We start from the raw sequence: 23,879 nt of genomic DNA on the forward strand, positions 1-23,879 counted from the left end.
ATTAGAAAAAAAGAATCAATCTTCCTCTCCATTACTTTAGTTTTAGTTGTAGATGTGAAAGATCCAGGAATGAGAATAGAAATAGGTTTTTTTAAGCCTCCTACCTCATTATTTGGGTCTTGAATGACCTTATAAAGAGCTGGTACCAGTGGTTTTTTTCGGTGCAATGTAGCTGCATAGCTGGAAATTTGGGATTCAGGTAATGCCTAAAGAAAAAAAAAAAAAAAAAAAAAAAGATTACCCTGACAAATAAATGCTTCCAAGTATTCAAGATCTCCACAAAATAATGAAGTCTCTTCTCAACATCAAAGAAAAGTCCTGAAGTTCAGTACATTTTCAGACTTGTAACCTAACTGTTGAGTACAAGTCCTTCTCCATACAAAGAGCATTGGGGAGCATTTCATCACTTTCAGGGTTATATCCAAAAGCACTTCAGATTCGTAAGTCATTTGCTCTAGTTTGATATGAGGACTCTCTTTTCTTGATAGCCTGTATTTAACAGGCTCTTTTTGAAGACTTTATCAAATCAACTCAACTCATTTAAGAGGTGTGGAGAGTATAGAATGAGCACGGACAGCCTCGAGTCTTCCCCAAGCAACCAAGCTTGTGGATTTTGCATCTTTGGAACTTAAACTTTCCAATGACAGCACATAAAGACTTTCTATCATCAATGATGTGAGGAACTACTAAATCTTAATTTAAATAACAGACTAATCTCTTATCAGTCCTGAAATCCTTTTTCTTGTTTATACATTATGCTGCATTTCACTCAGCATAATCATCAACATGTAAAATAGCTTAAAAATACTTCAGATTCTTCATGACAAAACAATTTTATGCAGACCATAGTGGGGGAAAGTCAAATAGTTTTTTTTGATGTTTTATTGAAGTTGAAATAAACATATACTAATTATTTTTAAATATAAAAGTTCCTCAATTGGAAATCTGGGCAGTGTTATCCAGCTGTTACTTGAATTATATCAGCTTGACTTACACAAAATATACATTTAAAAGGCAACATTGCTATTGCAGTATTCTGCTCTACAATAATAAACAATAAAAGCAAAATACTATTAGAACTATGCATTATGTATTATGTACCAGCCAACTCAATTACAGACATTTGCATACTTTATGTACTTATAAAAAAATTGAAAGATCAAGCAATAGATATTGAAAATGTTATTTATTTGGTATTAAAAAACCCCACTACTATGTTTGGTGGCACTAAGCCAAAGATTTAGATATCATTCATCATCTCAGTTCACCTTGAATTCTGACAGCCATTCTTCCACAACACCTCGTTCTGATCCCAGCATTTTCTTACTTCTTTTGCTTCTCTCTTACCTTTAGAGGAAAAGAAATGAATATTACTAAATATTAGTAATGGTAAGCAAATTTTGGTTTTTACAATCCTACTCATTGAAAAGCTGTTAATATCTTTCTAATAGAATTTATTATATAAAACAATTAAAAGTTGCATTTTGGACCATCAGTCCCATTATTTAAGCGTAATTTAACTGTTTGCTTAGTCTAAAATGCTCTGCATGAATGGGGAAGGAAGGAAAAGAAGGATTCAGTGCTTCAGGCCAGTTTTAAGTGTCTTGAAAATTATTTAGGTTCAACAAAAAAATTACATGTTTGACATACAAGTTACATCATGGAAGTCGTTTGATAAATGACCTTTTAATAGCCAGACTACATGACTGGAATCACCAACTCTGTTCTTAGAACTTACTTGTTTTGAGTTCTGAAAGGTTTGTACTGAAGAACAATCAGTAACTGTTAAACAAAAAGTCGAGTAAAATAAGAGAAAAGGCTTTCCAACACATTTCTTGAGTTAATGTATCATTTTTTCAATGGCCCTTGGCAGGAAGTCATTAGGAGGATACCAACTCTCTTGGGGGTAAGGAACTACTTCAGATTTCTAAAGTATTTTTAAACGTCCTAAAGTACAACAAATTCAGAAACAACATTAATTTAAATTTGAGTAACATCTGAGTGATATATTTGAGCAGAAACACTGAAAAATAATTCTGTGAAATAAGTAATGAGAACAACTATTGAGATCTCTGCAAACAAAAGTTTACAAAGACATCCTTTTTGATATAGGGAAACAGATACCATGTCAGAGTGAGCCATGCATAGATTTAATTTAAAACATCATAGTGTATGCTACACAAGAAGATGAGTTCTATTTTACTCTGTCTAGAAAAAAGCCCACAGCATTCAACTTTACCTCTTTTAAGAAGTCAGTTTTCTAAAGGAGGAAGAGGAGAAGGAATGCAGAAATTTTTCAACCTGGGATGCATTTGTCAAGCCTTCAAATACTGCCCCGTTTTCTAAAAGATAAAAAAAAGGTAGGGTGATCACAAAATCAAGAAAAAGTATAGTAAACTAAAGCAAGAATTAATGTAAACTTTTTTTGGCCTTGCAAATTGAAGTTTGCCAAATCCTCCAAAGTCCAGGTGAATCTTTCTGCAATAAAGCAACTTGCCATTGAAAAAAAAAGGTTCAGTGTTTTAGCAGGAGGAAGGGATGAAAAAAAGGCTTTTGTCACTCCTACAGAAAATCCTTCCATATTAGTGGTGCAGAGTACCACAGTCACAGAACTTACAAAAAACAGCATAAGAGGAAAGAAGAGTAATAAATTTATAAAATGTGAACTGAATTCATACCCTGACTTTGAAGAACATGTAATTCTTAAATAAATTAAAGACTCTCCCATACTATAAATTCTTTAGTACATATTTCTTACAGAGACAAAATTTCAGTGTCATTATGAAAATCACATATTAGACTAAAGTTCACCTTTTGCTGAAGAATCCCTTCAAAGTGAGCATGAGGCAAACAACACCCAAAAGAACCAACTCTAAGTATATTAATGGTTTTGTCATGCATTGAGCTTCAAGCAAGCCTTATTTGGGAACTTCTTTACCAGTCTAAATCAGCTTGAGAACCTCAGCTGCTGCATCAAATAGTTCACATCTACTCTGGCTATAGTCACTGCTGGTTCAGTTTTAGGGCAAATCATCTCTCTCTCTCAAATTATCTGCTGGGATATTTTTAAGGCCTTGTAGACAGAAGGAAGCCAGGCAGCTGATGGACTCCCAGCACAATCTGCACAGAGCACTGGTGAAAAGCAGGGTGAGCCCCCATCTCACTGCCCCATCCCACCCCATGCCCTGGGCACACTTGGACACTGCTCAGAGCACAGCAGCTGTGGGGCTGGCTCAGCCTCACACAGATGGCTCTTGGGATTTTCAAATGGCCATCTGGACAGCACACCTCATGCTTACACTCACTCCCTGGTTTGCTGTACCTTCAGGGGGAAAAATATAAATATATTTTATATATAAATACATCAAACACTGTGTGGGTGTGTCCCTACAGTAAATTGGTTCAATACATTAAGCTCTGTGCATATATATTCAAGGTTGAAGTACCCTGAACCAAGAGTATTGAATTTCATTTCCAGAGTGTTCACATCTCCCCCAAAGCAAACAAAGTACAGGGAGTATAAGAGGTTTCTCATGTTTACTTAAAAAAAATACTATATTTTTTCTACTATGATTCAAAGGTTCTTATAATATATAGCAACCATAATAACTAATCAAAGTTTAGTTATTAGTAACAGTAATAATAAAACATACTAAAATATTTTTACATATGGTCTGATGAAGATTTCTTAAATGCTGAACAAGTAAGCAAGTTTGAAGTCATACTAGAACATGGAACAGGAAAAGTTATAGTTAGGAATGCAGTCACTCAATGTTAAAATCAGATACAAAAAGTCAATTAGCAAAAAATTTCCCCATAAAAGCACCTGAAATGCTAGTTTAAATTTTTTCTCCTAAACTTACTCATTTGGTATAAACTAGCCAACTATGACACACAAGGCTGTTAAATTAGACCTGGAATCTTTTTATCTTTAGCCATAATACTCTGTTCTGAAGGAAGTCACAGTCTTGCACTGTGCATCTGTCAATTGAAGTGAAGATGTAAACAGAATTTTACCAAGTCAGAGCACTCTCCTAGAGTGTGGTATGCACACCAATCATGGAATCACAGAATCATCTTCATTGAAAAAGATGTTTAAGACCATGGAGTCCAACCATTAACAGAGCATGTCAATTCCATCAATATACATCCTCAGTGCCACATCTACATGGGTTTTTAAACCCTTCCAGGGATGGTGAATTCACCATTCTCAATGCTTTTGCCTTTGAAAATATAAAAGTCTGGAAAAAAAGTTTATTCAAACAATATACTAGCAGATTAAGGAAAGTTAAAGCTCAGATAACTCCCCAAGAATTTTTGAATACAGTAAAAGAAATAAAAAAGGGTTTCATCAACTCTGCTCATCAGAGAGCTTGTTTTTCACTTATATTTAGAAGAAAGAAATTAGAGAAAGAAATTATATTTAGAAGAAATACTGAGTACATTATTATTTACTAGTCTCCATTTAAACCACTAAACAAGATCAATCTGCAACAGCAAATTATTACCCAAATAATCTCAGCCAGTACCACTTGCTACACTATCAACTATAAGAGAGGATTAGAAAGAAAAATATAATGTCACCAATTAGATATTCATAACTGATGATATTTAAGGAGATGTGATTATGCAAGTATGCAGAGTGTTTTTTGTTGGTGGTTCGTATTTTATTCAGGATTTTTTCTTTGTATGTTTGTTTTAAAGAGGCCAGTAGTTTATACTGGTCTAAAGATACATGAGAGAGATTACATTACAGGATATGCACTTCAAAATGAGTCCAGTTTTGGTCATTATACACTAAATGGCATGATGCATATAACATAATTTTAGTCCTAGTTGCACAATGAATGAAAATGTAATGTATTTTTACCTTAAAGACTATGAAAAGAATAATTTGCAGTTAAAACCTGAGTTGTGTCAGCCAAAAGAATACAACTTCATGCTACATGATTTCTTCACTGTGCCACTTGTGTAAGGGAACATTATGGATTGACAGGTCTAAAAACAGAAAACTCCATTATCAATTATAGCTTTTTTTTCCAAAGCTATGTAAACACTCATCATATCTATAATTCATTACTAAGCGTGCAAAGAAACGTATTTGAAGAAAGACTTTTCCATGCTGCCTCTTTAAAAAAAGCAGCATGGAAAGCATCAAGAATGCATCCTTACTGTGAACTAAACATACATTCAGTTTCTTTGATCCCAGAAAGCTCATAGCTCTGTAAGAAGAGCAGCTGTGTTAAACATGATTAACACCCTGGAAAGCAGAGTAGATAGAAGACAATACAAGATGAGGTGGTCAGAAGCACACAGGAAAAAAGCTTCCCCACCACACACCCACACTAACGAGACTGGGAAACTCTGGAGGAAGAAAACCAGGCAGCATGCTGATAAGTGCAGATAACAAAAGCACAATCTGAACTTCTTGTGAGGAGCTATTCCTGAATGCAGAGGTGTAAAAGACTAAATGGAAAAAGACTAGGTAATACATTTGATGATGGAACGAAAGCATCTGTTCAGGAATGCATCAGCAGCCTGAAAATAAATCAAGATGCTTGATTACACAAAGTCATTTAAAGTAAATCTGAAAACACGAAAGTAGAATGTACAAAACTGGTAATATAATTTTATTTTAAATACTGGGCTACATTTGATGCAAACAACCTAAAAAGAAGTATGTGTAAGGCACAATAATGTTTAAGAAGCAGTTGAAGAACAAGGATTTGAAAAATAACTTCTAACCTGGATACAGGAATTTTTTAAAAACAGAGGAATAAAGAACTCCTTGTCTTAGAAGCACATGGAATCAAGTGGTTGAGAAGGTAGCATGGACTTGTTCTTTTAACAGAGTAATAAAAAACAAAGTGTTTGAATGCACCAAGATAGAAATCTTAAACTGTTAACAGTGTACTGTTTCTCACACTGTAGGATACCATAAAATATCATGGGGACACTAAGAAGCTATTACAGATAAATATTGCAACACCTGTTTTACATACTCACTTCTGTTGTAGAACAAGGAGAGTAAATAAAACAACAATAGTGTAGACTAGCACTTCATTGGTACGCTTTACAAAAAACCTCTCTTAAAAACAACTCTTTGCTTAACCACTCAGTATATAGGTGTATCCAGCTACTCTAAAATTATATACCAGAAGATATTAAATAGCCACAGCATGGTCTGTTTCCACACTAGAAAAGGGTCTGACACTTATGCTAATCTAATCCCAGGAAAAAATAAAACCAGCCTTGGAAATGTTCCATTTTGGTGGATGACTTCTTGTACTTATTCAAAAGTACATGTATTTTTAATATACATCTCTTATGACAAATACAGTACAAAATACCATTGTGATCTCCCTGTATCCATATACATAAACATATTATTCTACCAGAATCCTATTCTGTAGACACTTACATTAACTGTCATTTTGGTAAGAACATAAAATAATAAATTTAAAACTATTATCCTCAACAAATCAGATCTACAATGACAACTTGCCATTAGAAACAGGGTCAAACTTCTGCCAGAATTCTCTTGGCCATACAGCTCCACAGAACAGACAAACAAGGTAAAAACTGACAAAGACAGAAAGAAACAAAATCACCTCCAGGTTATTAATTTATTATTGTCAGCTCATGCCTTCTGCTTAATAGAAAGAGCACTCTTCCAACTCTAGTTTTTAGGTAATTTAATTGCAAGCTTCAGCAGACAGGCAGGCATTCCAACTTTAAAATATAAATGCTGATGTATTCTGTATGTGGGATTTAGGTTGCCAGCCTTATTAGACAAGCCTTAGTCATGCAAAACAACTTGGATAAGACATTTCTTCCCTGCCCACTCTGACTCACTAGTAATAATCAGGCTAAAAAGCTTTCGTTTTGGATATCAGCAACAAAGAAAGTTATGTGAAAACAATGGGAGAAAGCCTTACCACAGAGAAGTCAAAGATGATTGATAATAGTCTTGTAAACTTTCATGATACCATACTTGCACAGTAAGATCCATTTCTTATCAAAAATGTCACATCAATTTCAGCAGCTGCCAAAAAAAGGGGTAAAGAAAAGGTACAGCCCATCTGTTCCAAAAAGCTTCCTCTAAGTCTTTTTAAGCTCTAAATTATCTTCTGTGCCTTTTCAAGCACCACCAAGCTCTGTTGCCAACCTTCTTTCTGCCATTCGTACAATGAACCTGTGCTTTACAGATACAAAATGGCTGAAGACAAACTATTAGGGCAGTGGGAATGAAAATACAACACTGAAAACAGACACCATGTAACAGTTTAAAAAACTACTTTAAGGCTGATGTTTTCATAGTATTGCACAGAGTAGTTGTAGAGAGCTACAGAAATCAGGTGACTCTACAGAGAAAAATTTAAGTGCCATTTGCTTCACAGACACAGATAAGCAGAACCTGAGTTAAACACAATTGTACACTCATAGTTAAATCCCTTTCCTAGGAGTCCATGCAACAAATAAAGGCACAAAAGAGTAGAGATGATCGAGAATGTGGAACAAGAAACTTATCTTCTGCAAAGAAAAAACTCCTCTACATTACTTACAGGATTTTGGAAACAATAAAGACATCATCCTGCAGCCTTCACATAAAATAATAATAATAATAACAATAATAATAATAAACCACAAAACACATATTAATTATTCTATTCTAAGGACCTGACGCACTCAAATATATATACACACACACACACGTAGGTTAGCCACAGAAATGTTACCTTATTCTCTCAGCACCAGTTTCCTTAGAAACAACTTCACGTAGTCATCCTACACTAATCCTAAAACATTCTCTTGTCAGGATCCTGGTGATAACCCATCCCACGCCAGACAATACAGGTTTGTCCTCCCTTTGCATTAGTTCATATGCAATAACTCTTCCTGTGCTAGTTTGTCTGCATTAACTTCTTTACTTACCCATGCAAATTACTTTCCGTGTAACCCTACCTCTCCCAAACACCTTCTCATTCATGGTTCTGGTTCATGAAGTAAACTAAATCTAGATAAGTAAAGATACAAAATGCACAGTAAAAGAAGGAGCCTAAAAAAAAAAAAGCCTCAGCAAACTAACACTTGCAAAATCACAGTGAAGGTGGTCTTTTTAAGGCACTCAGTGCCAAATACTAAAAATGAACAGACACAGGCTAAGAGAAATTGTGAAACAGAATTTCTGTGGGAACAAAACCAAAACAAAATTCAAAACCAAATCAAAACAAATCAACAAAAAGACACACCACCAAAACCCCCCCAGTAAGCACTTTGGAAAAAGACTGCAAGCATTATGCTAAGATCACTATCTGGTCTGTGATCAGGAAATAAATTCATGCACAAACGTTCTAGAAATACCAGCTGAAGATTCTAAGCAGCTTCCCACTTTTGAGCTGTAAAATCATCACTTGAGAGAAATAAATGCCTGTTATAATATAAAAATATCCATCAAAAATTTGAAGTCAATTCCAGACCAATATCTAAATCCCAATATCAGTATATATTTCTCACTGCAGTATTCCCTGCCAACTGTAATTCACACAAAATGGAATTTAGGTTACATATTCATTAATTAATTTACCTAACCTCCTTTCTTCTACCCTGTTCTCAGAGCGATCTAACCCAGAGGATCCTCTGCTGAAAGTAATGAAATCCCTTATTCTAATCTTTCCAACTTCCAGATGGTAAAGCCTCCACCTCCGGGAAGAGGAGTGTAAATAGATTAAGCTGAAGTGACAAATTTCCCCCCATCCACACACTTACTTACACATTCACAAAATCTCAAATGAGTGGAATCTCCAAATTTATCTGAATTTACCTCAATTATAGCTAAAATTATGTCATCCTGCTGACTTGAAAAAAAATGATGCAGTATGAATACAAAGTTCCAAAATAAACTTTCAAATGGCAGAGTTAAAATAAAGATACTTAAGAATTAAGACATAATGTTTTATTGCACTATGCCATGAATTTCATATGTGACTCAGATGCTTCATTCACATTTAAGATGTACAGTTTTCCAGGATAAAATTAATTCTGATTGATATGCTGGTCTCACTTTTCTAATACAAGTTCCCAGACTTTAAAAAGCGAACTGAACAACAAATGTAGTTAAATGAAGCATCACTGATCACACCACTACTCATCAAGATGACAATTTCAGAACAGCCCAGATCTCTTCTGCTTGACCTAATGGAATATATGAGCAAGTTGAATCTACAGACACTTACAAGTAGGACTTAAGTCACATACAGAGGGTGCTCACTATTCAGAGGTAAAGCAGAGTAGCATCAAGAATTCTGAAATCTAAGATCTGCTTCAACTTTCACAGTTAAAACTGTAAGTGCCTTTATCACTTCCAACTGTCACTGCAGAGGAAACAACTTGTCTTCTTCATGGCATGCATCACAGCATTATTTCAGTGTCAGTCATTTTCAGTCTCACTCTAGTTTTCTGAATGTTAGAGAGGAGTTTTAAAAACTGCAAAGAACAATCTCACAAAACAGAGAGAAAACCAGTGTTAATTTTATATTGAGATTAGACAGACTGCACAAGTCAGCATTTCCACACAGAAGAAATAAAACATGTTCCTGACCATGTTAATTCTATATAGCATGATTCATTAAGAGCTGTGTGAACATCAGTGACCAATATATTTGACCCAAGGGATTAAGATGATTGTGCTACAAATTTGATGCTTATGACCAACCCTACTACTAACCTCACTAGGATTCCTCCAGAGCAGGAAACTACATGGCCTTTGTTGAACTCTCCTTCACAGAAAACAGACAAAGAAACAGTGTCTCTAAAGAAAGTGTAACCTCACCTTATTAACAGAGCTCATGAAACTCTGAAACTCAGCTTACTATAATTGGCACTCTGTGGCCTATTACTTGGAAGTATATGCTGCTTCTCAGTGAAATACCTGTGTGAGAATTAAAACAGTAGTAAATGTAAATTAGTGTAACAACTACACCAGGTACCCCCTTTGTCTTGGTGTGAGTTTAATAATTAATCCTCACTGCTGAATAGTTAAACATAAAGCATATTGTTTACAACCATTATTCCTCTACTGTTAAACCAACATTACAACAGAATACAAACCGACCAGTCCTAAGAAAGGACTAATGAATATTTTAGTGTGAAATGATTCATTTTTCATGTATTTTTAAAATAGTGAGGACACTAAGTTACCAACATGACTTGGGGAAGTTGTTTGGATGCTTTTTAATCTGAAACTTAAACTATTTTTTTAGGGCAAAAAAACTTCATACATAGTATCTTTAGGAACATAATACAAACACTGCAGAAACAATTTAAATCGACCCAATCTTTCATGCACCATGTTAGGCAAGATTTTCTACAATGTTTTTCATTTATCTAAGCTAAAGACCAGGATAAAAAATAAAGAAAAAACCCACAACAAACAACAAAACAAAACAGACACAAAAAGAAAACAGCCTTCCACAGGTGGTTGCTGACTCCAGTTGAAATACACAGCCTTTTTTCCTCCCCCCAACACCACAGAAACAAGAGCAAGATCTTAAATGTACGATACTATTTTCTATTTATTGCCTGAACAAAATTTAAAGTTTTTGCCAAATATTGTCCCCATATATATTCAGAAAATGTTAGGCTTTCAAGATCATGGAAAGTTACAGATCTAACAGGGAGCATTGAAAATCCATGCAGCAAGCTTCACAGGTATGCTTCCCCAAGCTTTTTTGTGTGGACAGGGGAATGGAATTTATATAGAGATGGTTAACTTTACAGTGTTCTAGGTTTTCAAACATATTTTATTGCATTGAAAAAAACCTCACTGAGGACTCAATGTTCCAATCTTCAGCCATTTATACATAACCTCATCCATACACAGAGATACTCTGAGTTTTTGTTTGTAATACTGAATAGTTCTCCCGCTTAAAAAAACACAAACTTCAAAAGCAGTTGGTAAACAGTGCTTTTCCTTTCCTCAAGTTTCTGGAACAAATTTACCCTTGGAAAAAGACCAGAAATGGCCTTACATGCAAACTTGTTAGGAGTTACACTACTGCTTTCTGCAACATTAATCTTCTTTGAGAAATTCCATGTATGACATCCACTTCAGATGGAAATACACCCACACGAACTATACTAAACATAAATAGTTTCTCTAATCTTTTACAGGTACTGCCCATCTGGGTAACATTTATGATGTTTCACTTTTTTGTTAGTTATACTGGCAAAGAGCAAATTCAGTTCATTCTCTTCAAACACCTAATCAAAAATTTTTAATCAAAGCTTGAGCTTAATTAAAAGCCTGCTCTGTTTCCCTATGCAATTGTTCTGATAGGGATCAGCAGCATTTACCAAAGTTCAAGCAGCAGGCACCTGAAATTGCTAGGTTATCCATTTTTGGTGTAAGTAATATACTCATTTTTCATACAGCATGCTCCAAAAAACTCAGTCATTCAAGGGCAACTTATATAGAAGGTTTAGAAATACTGAGGTCATTGGAATGCACAGTGGACCTGCAGAGAGAATGTAGAGTAACTTCTCAAAAAGTAGGGCTGATCAGGTATAAAGACAAAAAAAGAAAAAAAAAACCCGAAGAAAAACCCCACACCCCCAGGAACAAGCCAAAACCAACACACAGTCCACATGTGACTCCTTCAGCACATGAAAAACTGTTCTGTACAAAATACAAACCCAGACCTAACAACCTGTACTTGCAATTATGTTCAGATTTGCAAGTTAAGATGATTACACTATAATTCTTTCTTCTCAGTGAGCAGCAAGGGTTTCATACTCAGGGGTAAAATCCTCACCCTTTTTGCTTTATCTGCCAGCTATCCAACTGGCACTTTGAAAAGATTTTTATAACATATTTTAGCGATTTTATTCCCTAATCAGTTCTATCTGTTTCACTTAAACTATTAAAACCAAGAAGATGGCAGCTTCATACATTCCCCTGCAATAAAAAAGGAAATGCTAATAAAAACCTTCTCCACTTTCCATGGATGCAACGCATGTGCATAAAAATGCAGCATTTACTTATAGCAACCTTACATATTTCAGGAAGCTCTAAAGTCTGCATTCAGAAGACAAAGAGATAATCATGGCAATCTGTTCAAAGTCAGCACACATTACTAAAGCAGAATGCCCCAGCAGTTCATAGAAATAGCAATAAAATAACTACTACTAGAATTCTGCATAAAGCCAAGAAAAGCTTGCATCCTTACCCTGTAGGAGAGATTTTGTCTTTCAAAAGCTACCCATTGGATTATTAATCTGAAATACATCAAAACTTGATGGAGCTGACAACAGTGATTAAGGTTTCCTAATTAGCACTGTAATATCCATTTAAGATTTGTTCCCTCCTCTCTCTCACAAGACCAAAAATTTATTATCAAAATAAGCCATCAAATACAGTAGTTTGCAATCATGGGAGTACCATCAGCAGAGAAGGGCAATGGACCATCACACCCACACACATCTCCACCAGCCAAGTGTGATAAGGTTTCTGCAATATGTTTCAGTAAAATGACAAGAAGCTGTGCTGAAGCAGCTCTTTCCTAGCAGCTGACAAAAAATAAAAACTAAAAAAAAGGCATAGCACTCTCACTTCCCCACTGACCAACAATGTTTAAGTTTTCTGCACTTATTAGACAAAATTAATATCTACAGGCACTGTACTTCAATTTTCTTGAGCTTTCTTCAAGTTTTCATATGTTGAACCTACCCAGTTTTCTGTTTCTAGCACACACCAGAACCTGCAAGTCTAAGAAAAAGGGCACAGAGGCAATAACAAAACTAACATTCAAATATTTAGCAAATTTTAAGTTGCCAAATAAAGGGGGGAGTGGAGGGGTGGCACAAAACACCCTGTGACAATCAGCACAATACTCAATTACACAATTTCAGCAGCATCAATGCCAATTAGTATTGGCTACTGACCTCTAATCTGATCTGGAATCCATCCACAATCTTAACCTGATTAGGACTTTGTGCACAACACACGTGAAATCCCACTGTTGCACATTTATTTTTCTGCCTTAGCATCCTTAATTTTACTCAGTTTAAACACTGAAGAAGCTAGGGGAAAAAATTAAAGTTAACATACAAGTGTTATTATGGAATTTACTAGAGCATCTTCAATCATTTCCCTAAAATTGTCAGAGCTTAATTTTGGGCTGATTTGGCAAGTTAAAAACTAGATATATAGGGCTAACATTTTAATTTAAATGAAGAAGTAAAATGAGTGAAGTTTTAGTTATACCATGTAAACTGTAACATTAACTGTGAAAAACCATATAAAACCTGTAGCTAACTGAAGGGATTTAACCTATAGAGTGGAAAAAGCAAAGCACTCTCTTTCAGAGTTTAATGCCATGATTCCTGGAACACAGGGTATGTGTGGAACACAGCTGCCATTTGAATGACTTAAACACCCAGAAGCCTCAGTAACATTTTTCTATGGCTGAGGAGACAAGCGCAACACAGTCTGAAATTGCAACATCCACAAAGTTTCATTTCTGCAAGGACTGATTGCAGGAGTACTTTCACCACTGATGGAGAAAAGGTGCATATTCTGAAGGCAGCAACATGACCATGCATAGTCCAAGTCCACTCAATGCCCGTGCAAGCCAAAGGGCATCTCAGCTATTTCTGCAATTGGTCCTTTAGAGACACATTGACAACAAGCCAATCCTAAACTGTAATTTTTTATTTGCTGTCTCAACTTCGAACACAAATTGTAGCAAGGAGAAAATCCTGTTCCCTCCTTCTCCCACCAGAAAACAAAAACAAGCTAGGAAGTTTTCTTATTCAACAGATACACAGAGTCCTCTCAAACTCCTGTGGTGTTTACACTAACACGGGTGAAGGCAAAGCTGAAGACTCAGAACACATGAAACAACTCTTGGCAGATGCACAGATCTAAGCAAACAAAAGGCAGTAGCCTGCTCCCAGCCTTCCTGTTCAATGGAAACATGCAGTGCATGTGCCACCTGTGATTTTAAGGAAAGGTTGCTGCCATATTCATGTCTATGAATATAAACAGTGCAGATAAGCAGTTTATGAATGCTTAGCTTAAATCCATGGAGTATTTTAGGTATTTCTTTTCTAGTTGCATTCAACTTGCCCTCCAGTCCAAGACTCTTATCTCTATTTGTATATCCACAGGTAACACAGAACTGTTTCAGAGATTTTCAAGAAGCTCTGGCCTCTCTGACATGACAAGATTTGCACTGCAATTTGCTGCAGTCCACCAACATGAAGGAAGCTATCAGAATGGCCCATATGAAGTCTAATTAGCATCTCTCTTCCCAAGAAATTGCCACAAATATGATTTAGTCAATTTCAGAAGCTTAAGGACACTACTATTTGAAATTATTGCACAGATTCAACAGTGGAGATCATCGGGTATGGTGGTTTGCCAATTACATAACTACCAAACAGAACAAATACATAATTAACAATCTAGAAGCAGCCTTGGGAGCTCAGCAATTTTGTCCAAGTCCTGTTTTATGCTAAGAACAAGAATCAAGCACCTTAAAAAAACTCAAACCCACAGGCATAAGGACCTAGTAAGTTTTCCATTTCACATTTAAACTCCCCTTGCTTTCCCCTCTGTGTCCATATTTAGTTTATGACTCTGTGCTGTTTCGGCTCAACAAAACACACACACACACAAAAAAGTAATGGAAAGTTCTCCACTGCTACACAAAAAATATGAGCTTCTGCTGGGATAAATCCTCTGTGAGCATGCCTTACATTTCTATGTAAAAGGGCACATTACTATCATTTCAACTCCTCAATCACTTCTTGTGTAAGTTCTCGACAGTAAATGGACTTTAACCAATCATCTGTCCATCTCACTGCTGCAGATACTAAAGAGCAGTACAACACCCATTCTATGCAGGCAGCTTTCTTTAATTATCATTTTTAACTGGATGTGTGCTTCCAACCCTAAGGCTAACCACAGTGATATGCTGAAGCATCAAGTATCCTTTCAGAAAGGTGTACCTCTAACCCAGAGTAATAAATAGATAAATAAATAAAATAAAACTCAAAGCTGAGCATTTAGATTTCTGTTCTTTGCCCTACTCTGATGGCATGTACCAGGGTACTTGATAAATTGCTAACTCCACCTCCTTGTAACTAAGTTTACATAAAAGCCTCCTACTGTATGAAACATGTCTTGTCTAAAAGGTTATTGACCCTCATGTTCAGGCATCACAATGCTAACTGGGATGGTGGAATCACCACTGTAGCTTATACATGGGGCACAGCGGTCTTAAGACACCACATCTTCACAAAGCTCATGTTTTTAAAATTAATTAAAATTCTAGCTAATTTTTCACATGCAGCAAATACAATATTCAAATTTAGAGATACAAGCTAACTTGAGCTATTTTTACAACAAAATCTGCTACACTTATGCCTGTGTGTCTCCAAGACCTTGTGCTTAAGATATTTAGGAAAATCGAGTAACTACTATGGACTTCTTCGTAGCCTTTTCTAAATCAATTTCCCTACCTTGTAGCCCTGTTCCCAATCAGAACAGAGGCAGGCATGCAGAGGGGCTGCTCTCCAGCCTCTCCTTAAGCTCAAGATATCCTCAAACCTAAAGGAAACAGAAAACACAAAACAGAAAATAAGAAGAGGAGATGTAAAGAAGAAACAGACTCCAGAACTCTCAGAAACAACTAAATTATTTGAATCAAAAAGAAAATTAAGACAGGAAGGAAAAAACTCAAGCAAATTTTACACATATTTCAGCTCATTATCTTTCAATCAAATATCTTTTCAGCTGAATGGCCATGAAAAATAAGATTATTCTTTTAAGTTTTGTCACTGTCTTTCCAGATAGATGCCAAATAATTCTCCCAGCTCACACATGGGTCAAGGCAAGGCAGAAGAGGAGAAGACGACCCTAAATAAAATCACAATTTAAAATGTATAAACTACTAAATATAGGGAATGGAAACAAAAATCTATTCCAAACATATCAATTTTACTCCGTATGAATCAGCAAACTAAAGTCATGCAGTCAGCACAAATGTCCATGTCACACATTTCAGTTAAGCAGAATCCAGAGGAACAGCAACGTGGAACTATTTAAAGAACTCACAAACCATATACAACACAGACACCACTAAAGGAGATCTCAAAAAAACCCTGTAGAAAACAGCATTAAATAAGTCAAGAAACACTTCTCACAATTATTCTGTTCAGAAATGAAAATAACTGACTGAAGTAGCAGTCAAACCGTACTACTTGTGACTGTGTCTGCTCAGATAAATTTTCCCTGAAAGGGATTTCTTTAATGACTGTTACTACAGCACAGATGTCCTTCAAGAAGACTCAGCCAGGGAAGCCTCCACCTTCACTTCCTGATACCATCCATATCTTAATACATGTAAACAAGCATCGAGAAAAGGCATGGAATCAAAAATTCTTTTCCAGCCCAGACAAGTTTTTGAGTGAACACATGACCCCGATTTCAAATATTCTCAACTCATATTAAACTTCTTGGTAAAGAACCAAACAGGTCTGCCTCACCTCATACAGAACATAGAGAGTATCACATGAAGTTCTCAGGTAACAGGCTCACAACAGAACAGAGGAATGAATGACTTATTGACACCACACATGAAGTGCAGCTCTTACTGACAGAAAACATGGTAGCTGCAAAATTTTTAGAAGTATATCCATGAAACAAAAATCCATACAACACATCATCCCCACTGAGACTGGGAGAGCTGACCTAAGGGGTAACCTTATATTCTAGAAAAGAGTGTAAGAATAAAGCAACTGCTGTCAAATGAGCACCTGCTCAGCTCTGGCAGACAAGCAGAACTCAGAACAATGATCCTTTAACACTGCAGGGTCTCAGCTTAAGGCTTCAAGTGGGAATAACAGATCAGACCAGTGTGGCTGTTCCTGTCAAGAAAGGTCTTTGCATTGCCTCAAAAAAAAACAAACCAAAAAAACCACACACCAGCAAGCAAACACCACAAACAGAAAGAAAATAACACTACTGCTCCAGCCCATCATTTCTCTAAAATAGAGGTGTAACAGTGATTATGACACTGTCCATAAAATATTTAGCTCTCTAATGATGCCTGAGAAGATAATTTCTTTCTCCACCATTCACAGCTTATTTTTTAAAGCATTCAAAGAAACCAAGGTGAACTAAAGAAAGATCTTTTCCATCCTTATTGCAATTAAAGCATCATTAAGCATTTTATTCAAATGACAAGAGGCTTCCAATGACATAACTGACTCCTAATAGAACACCACAGTAAGCAACATGCAATTTCAGGGGGAAAAAAGATGCAATATTTAACTAGTTCAAATATATATTCTGATATTGAAGGGAAAAAAACCAAAACAACAACCCCACAAGCTTTTCTTGTCATCTCAAAACTGAAAACACTTCAAGTCAGTGTCAGTCACGCAGCTCTCTACTCCAGAAAACTATAATGAAGAGCACAGCACTAAACATGGTCCAGTGCTAGAGAGAATATTGGATGCACAGGCAGAGAAGAGTGGTTCCTATAATGTATCTCACAATCTGTTAACCCAGAATGCACAGCAACACAAAGTGCTGGAAACATGGACTTTTGAAAGCTATCCAAGAAACCCTGCAGCCTTCCTCTAGCTTAACAACACAAGCAGGAATCCCAGCAAATCATAACTAGCATGGCAGCATACATGCTAACATAGCTTTAGCCTGGAACACCTAATCTTTGCAGTAATTATCACCACTATGAATTAATTTATTAAAAAAAATTAAAAAGAAAACCAAAAACCAACTGAATAAATCACAAAAAGTACTGATTATTTGTACACAGTTTCAATGACCTTTCCTTCCTAGAGGACATTCAGTTCTTTGTTGGGGATTTTTTTACACGATACAAAAATTTATTTTATGTTATTTCCTTGTGCATATTATTGACTTCTCTAGACTGACACTGTAATTATGGGGAATCTTCCTTCTCAAAACACATTGTAGCAACACTTGTAGGCCCCTTGAAATTATGCAGACTCACTTACTGGAAGATACAGCATCAAAGAGCTTAATAGATTGCCAAAATATCACATCCCTCATATTTGCAGTCTTATTTTTAAAAGAATATGGTCCATACTGAAAGAAAAGGAAATAGAAAAAGCAAAACATGGTGGAGCAGATAAACTGACTGCACTAAGCTTTTCTTAACAGGAGTTTTTATGTACTTGGAGGGTGAAGGGGAAGGTAAAAACAGCTACTCCAAACCTTGTTAAACCCTGAAAGCAATGGTGTGCCTGAAGACAAATCCTGGCAAGTGCACTCCTCTGCTACAGTTCTGTTCATGCACAACAGATCACACTAATCCAGTGTGCTCTGTGATCAGAACTGAACATCCCTGGTGACAGACTCAGCAATACCAGTATAGTTTTGTGCATAATACTCAAGTCAGGCTTCCAATCACCATGAAGATAACAAAACAAAATAAACAAAAGCAACCCCCCAAAACAAATAATAATTTAAAAAAAAGCACTAAACATAAATAAAACTAGGACTTTTTATCTTTCTCTCAAAGAATAAAGCCAAGGTATCTGGTATCTGACATGCCTGCAGGTGACTGAAAAAAAAAAAAAATCTGAGAAAAATATCCACATTCCTCAACACCAGTGGACTTCGGACACATACACATAAGCTTTCAGGCACAGTAAGAAACAAGAAACACTTTACAAGTCTCTGAAAGAACTGCATTCTCTATTAAGACAGGGATTTAAGCACCTCACAAATAAAAAGCACTCCTACAATTCCATCTCCCCCCCTAACACATTATAGAAAAACAAATGTGTGTCTTTTCACCCTGAGAAAAGACTGCTCTGAATCTTCCAGACTTTATCTCAGAGTAAAAAACATGCAATGCTGAAACCAGACTGAGGCAGTCTGGATTAAACAGATGGCACTCTATTTAGAACAGTTTCACTGTTAATAACATGATAATGGCATTCCTCCTGGAAATCTTCTCATGCGCTTCCAATATCCCTACTAAAAAACCCTGAAACCCAGAAGTAGATTTCCATCAAAATGTATTACAAAAAGGCACTACAATCTATCCCAAAGTTATGTCGGCATCATGATGTACTGTTTATTCTTATGTTAATAAAAGTATCAAAAATTAATATAAAGTTAGCATTTTGCTAAAAAGAAACAGCGTTGTATTATATACAACCAAAGAATAATTTAAGCCTTGATAAGTCATTGACTGTACAGTTGACTTTTACCAGTCTCTTTCCAGATGAAGTAGATAATGTGCTCAAGTTTGAGGAACATAAAAATAATTGTGATTAACCAGACACTACGGCAACTGACACTTCACAGTCACATAGCCACACATGCAAACGCCGAGCTCCCGACACAAGAGCTCGGTGAAACCAAGTCACCAGCTCACTCAAGAGTCAGCTGTCAAAAGAATTCTTCACTTTCACTTACCTTTCAGTGCACTTCCAGGATTTCGGGACGTCGCCCCACTTCTCCTATGGAAACAAACACCAATGTTCTTTTAAAGCGCAACCTATTGCAAACCGAAACTCGGCTCGTGGCGCCAGCCGGGCTCGCTGGGAGCTCCGGTTTCTCCCCCACCTCCTTCCCCGGCCGAAGCGCCCCGAGGGCGGGCAGCGAGCGGGCACTGCCCGGGCCCCGGCACCGCTCCCCGCGGCAGGGCGGGGGGCCGGGGCTTACATAACCGCGGGGAGGGGACAGGGGACCGCTGTCCGAGCGGACAGGGAGCGGGAACGGACACGGGAAAGGAGCAGAGCACCAGCGGCAGGAGAGGGAGCGCGAGCGGCGGGAACGGTTCGCGCCCCCGCACGCACAGACCCTGCGGGGCTCCCGTCCCTGCCCGCACCGCCGGAAGCGACAGACGGCGAAAAGCAGCCCGTGAAGGGTGGGAGATCCTCGTTCCCGGCGCTGGCCCAAGTCCCGCCGCCCCCGGTGCCGGCCGCGCCAGCCCCGCCGCCCCCTCACCCCGCTCTCCGCCTCCGCCGCCAGCTCCAGCCGCCGCCGGCCCCGCACCTCAGCAAGGCGCCCGCCCATTGGGCCACGCCCCCCGCAAGAAGCCGCGCACTGATTGGCCGCTTTCCGCTACGCTTCTCCTTCCCTCCCGGCCCCTCAGCCCAAGCCGGCGGCGCCGCTCCTGGTGCGGGGTCTGCCCCGCTGAGCCGCGGCGGCAGCGCTGCGGGAGGCGGCGGCCCGGGAAGGGGCTGGGGCAGTGGCTCCGCGGCCTCGGTGGCTTCTGTGTCCGCACCAGGCCAGCGGCAAGAGCCGGAACAGAAGCTTCCCGGAACCTGCGTGGCTGGCCCGTGCTTCCTGTGGCGCCGGTCCTCGCCTGCGTTCCGGTTCCGGGTGGCGGCCGCGTCCTGAGCGGGGTCGCGGAGCGGGCAGGTACCGCGGGCGGGGCTGGCACCGGCACCGGCCGCTGCCACCGGGGTGTCCGTGTGCGGCCAGGGCAGGGCAGGCGGCGGGGTGGGAGTGGAGGTGGCTGTCACTCCGGAGTGTGCCCTCGCTGCCCCGCTCCGTCCGACCTCTGGGCAGGCACAGCTTCTGCTGGTTCTGCTGTCGGAGAGCGCCCGGCTGGTCCTGCAGCGCAGCCCGCTGGCCGCGGCGTGTGCGTGACAGGGCATAACCTCCTCTCTTGTAAAAGGTGAATTTTAGTAGGAGAGAGGCCTTGGATTTCTATCGCAGGGTTGGAGCCTGGGGTCTAATTTGGGGGGAGCTTTTCGGGTAATTGACAGCGTTAATGCTGCTCTCCAAGATTTCTCATGCGACGAAATCTCTCTGTTTGCCTTCACGGCCTGGAGTCATCTTCAAGAGTTACAGGCTTTGAAGCTGTGTCCTGCATTCCAGTCAATTTCGAGAAGTTAAGGACAGTGAATCTATTCTTTGCTAACTGATATGTGTTAAAACGGGAAACCTTGGCTCAAAGAAGACTCAGGTGCTTTGTGGAAATGGAGCCTTAAAAGCCATAATTTTCTTCCAGTCCTTCATGATCTCACTGAAAATGTTCAGCTTCACACGTGTTTTTAAAGAAAAACTTAATATTTTTATAGTTCTCCAAGGTGTATGTAAAGAGCATATATTTTTCAGCCTCATCCAGCAACTGGTAAGATGCATCTCCTTGTCCCTGCATCTGTCCTGGCACAGCTATATCTGATTGAACTGGAGGCAGCTGAAAAGGAGATGAGGAGCCAAGTCTGTTTTTCTCAGGTGTTTCTTCAGAGCTTAACCATCACAGCTTTCCCACCCCTAAGTCAGAAATTTTTATTCTGAACCCTTGTGATTATTCTGGAAAGTTTGGAAGTTGTTGGGGCTGGTGTTGCTGAAGGGCATTTACAGACAGTGGAAACCATTGTTTTTCTTACACTGTTCTCTGGCACAGAAGGTTGATGTAGGTGCTCCATGAGTGTAGAGATGGTCGTGACTTACAACACAATAATGATTAAGTTTGCTTTACTGCACATTTTGCTTTACTGTGTGTAATCACCAGCCTCTGAAACACAGCACAAAGTCCCTTGGCTCTTTGTTTTACAGAACAAAGCTCTTTGTTCTCTTTCTTCTTGTTGCCTCCCTATCTTTCCTGTACAGAGGCTTGTTCTTTGCAAGTGTATAAAATAAGATGTTTCTCTCTGCCAAGTAACCAACTTTTCCTCCAGGTATGGGACATGAAAGTGGCCATGGCCATGGCCATGACAAAGTGCAGCTCCCTGACTACAGGCAGTGGAAGGTGGAGGGAACTCCCCTGGAGGAGGTGCAGAGAATGCTGGCTAGACGGGGCCTGAGGGATCCGTGGGCTCGGTAAGTGCAGGAGCCTCAAAAATCATTGTGATGTGTCATTTGGTAACATCAGCCAAACCTTGTCATTGTAGATAATTCTTTCTTCAGCAAAAACAGTGAACATTAGGCAGAATTTCAGTTAAGTCTTTATTTGCTTTTTGCATGAAGGTCACACCTTGCATCACCTTGACCAGTCTCCAGATCTTGCGAGGCAGCCTTGCACTTTGTGATGTTTCATGCTGACACTGACCAGGCACAATGACCAACACCTCATTTACTAAAACACCTGAGTAGTCTTAGGTTCTGCACATGTGAATAATCCTGTCCTCTGCAAAGAGATTGTGTGCCCAGGTCTTGATGACGATGTTGGAACTTGCACTGACATTCTGAGTAGGAATACCATTCCTCATACACAGCAGGAGGCCTTTACTTGAAAAGAAGGAATGTACATGTATACAGGGTGGGATTGCATTCAACTGTGAATGACATCATGGAGAATCAGCTTTTTGGCTCTCATGCTACCACTCTACAATGAATATCTCCTTCTTAGGCATTTAGGCAGCTGTTAAAACAAGGCTTGATGCATTTCTCCCACATCATGAATTATGCAGTACTTCATTCAACCACCCTTTCATCTTGGGGAATAAAAATACCAAATGTCTTGTGCTGAGTAGTCTGGAAAGGTTGCATGAGTAACCCTATACTGGCACCTAGAAGATACTGTTCCATGCCAATATGCTTTCATCCCAAGTCACAAAATCTATCTGCACAAGAGATTATCTGTGAACATAAATATCTGCCTCTTGTTTAACCCCCGTATCATCTACCAAAATGAGTTTTTATTTTATTGTTTAGTTATCTTTCCTTTTCTTTTGAGTCCTTACAAGAGACAAACTACACCCATCTCCATAGATTACACTGATTGTGCCATAAATAAATAAACATTTGTAGTCAGAGCAGTGACTAATGTTTCAATAACAATGGATGTTGAAAGCAGCAAGACAAAACTGTGAAGTTTGTACATACTCTGTAGCTCAAGCTAAATATCATATTTTTTTTTTAAACACTGTCTTTCTTTTTAAAATCATCTGACTGTCGTATAGTTAAGTGCTGTATTGTGAAACAGAAAGTGCCTCCACACTAAGATGAGCTATCTATGTCTGGATTGTGAGATTTAACTGTGCTACATACTGTCTAGCACAGTGATGAGCCTTTTTAGTTAGCCCAATCCAGGCAAGTGCTAGTGGGCTCTGATTTCTTACAGAGTAAAAACAGAAGAGTACAATTAAATGATTTTGAGGGGGGTAATTCTGTTCCTATAATTGTGTTGTTTGCTGGCAGTACCTGTATCTCAAGTTACATGGTAAGGGTTTGAGTTCACATCATGAACTTCACTTGCAATTCCTGATACTTAAATGACAGAACATATTGTACAGCCCAATGTCTATCTCATTGAAATACTTCTATCATTCTGTTATACATATATTCTTGTTAATTTGTATCACTGTTAATTCTTGTTATTTTGGCTCCACTAATCCTTTTCCTTTGGTTTCATTTTCCTTTCTAGTAATGAAGTGTGGAGATACTACGGTGGCTTTGCAAGACCTATCGGCATACCAGAGATCTTTACCAGGGGATTCAAGTGGGGAGCTTTAGCTTTTGTCATAGCTCTGGGCATTGAATATACAATGTTTCCTCCAAAGGAGAATGGAGGCCACCACTGAAGATAAAATATGACACCTTAATACTTACTAATCATAAGATGAAGCATGCATAAGCCTGCTGCTGTACTTATGCATATTAAAGTCTATCACAGGCTAACCTGTGTTTCTTTGATTTTATTACACTTTTGTGGAAGGATCAAAAAACATGACTAGAGCCATTTAATTGGCTTCAATCTGGAGGAAAAAAACCCACCCAAGATGGCTCTTGAGTTTGCTATACTATACTTTAAAGAGTGAGCAAGATAAACTATCAGACCAATTCTTTCAAAGATCTGCCAAGATTCTGTTAAATTAAACTGAGAAGTTTGTTGCTCTTAAGAGAAAATTTGTACCAT

The 23,879-nt window shown here is 38.4% G+C and overlaps 2 protein-coding genes across 10 annotated transcripts in view; one reads left to right on the top strand and one right to left on the bottom strand.

Moving 5' to 3' along the window:
• HYCC2 (hyccin PI4KA lipid kinase complex subunit 2) overlaps window positions 1-20,161 on the bottom strand; it is a 45,311-nt gene extending 25,150 nt beyond the window's left edge. For 2 of the 8 annotated variants that reach the window (XM_079311500.1, XM_079311495.1), the window contains exons 1-5: window positions 20,015-20,091; window positions 19,481-19,524; window positions 2,240-2,342; window positions 1,269-1,347; window positions 105-206 (exon numbers count right to left, since the gene is read on the bottom strand). In XM_079311500.1, the coding sequence (XP_079167626.1) occupies window positions 105-206; window positions 1,269-1,319 (153 nt within the window). In that variant the 5' untranslated portion in view covers window positions 1,320-1,347; window positions 2,240-2,342; window positions 19,481-19,524; window positions 20,015-20,091. The other 6 variants (XM_079311498.1, XM_079311499.1, XM_079311496.1 and 3 more) reach the window with 6 other exon arrangements.
• Window positions 20,162-20,301: 140 nt separating this feature from the next.
• Window positions 20,302-23,641, top strand: NDUFB3 (NADH:ubiquinone oxidoreductase subunit B3). 2 transcript variants are annotated; one of them, XM_079311540.1, is made up of 3 exons: window positions 20,302-20,431; window positions 21,700-21,841; window positions 23,388-23,641. In XM_079311540.1, the coding sequence occupies exons 2-3, from the start codon at window positions 21,702-21,704 to the stop codon at window positions 23,542-23,544; spliced, it is 297 nt and encodes a 98-aa protein (XP_079167666.1). In that variant the 5' UTR covers window positions 20,302-20,431; window positions 21,700-21,701; the 3' UTR covers window positions 23,545-23,641. The 2 variants fall into 2 exon arrangements, with proteins under 2 accessions (XP_079167666.1, XP_079167665.1); XM_079311539.1 differs by lacking the exon at window positions 20,302-20,431 and adding an exon at window positions 20,467-20,690.
• Window positions 23,642-23,879: the final 238 nt, after the last annotated feature.

Source organism: Erithacus rubecula (assembly GCF_903797595.1).
Source record: "Erithacus rubecula genome assembly, chromosome: 8".
In the NCBI taxonomy this organism is placed as follows: Eukaryota; Metazoa; Chordata; class Aves; order Passeriformes; family Muscicapidae; genus Erithacus; species Erithacus rubecula.

Coding starts and splice junctions, on each gene's coding strand:
- NDUFB3 (XM_079311540.1), top strand. CDS start 21,702: ATGGGACATGAAAGTGGCCATGGCCATGGCCATGACAAAGTGCAGCTC. Junction 21,842..23,387: donor CTGAGGGATCCGTGGGCTCG/GTAAGTGCAGGA, acceptor TTTCCTTTCTAG/TAATGAAGTGTGGAGATACT.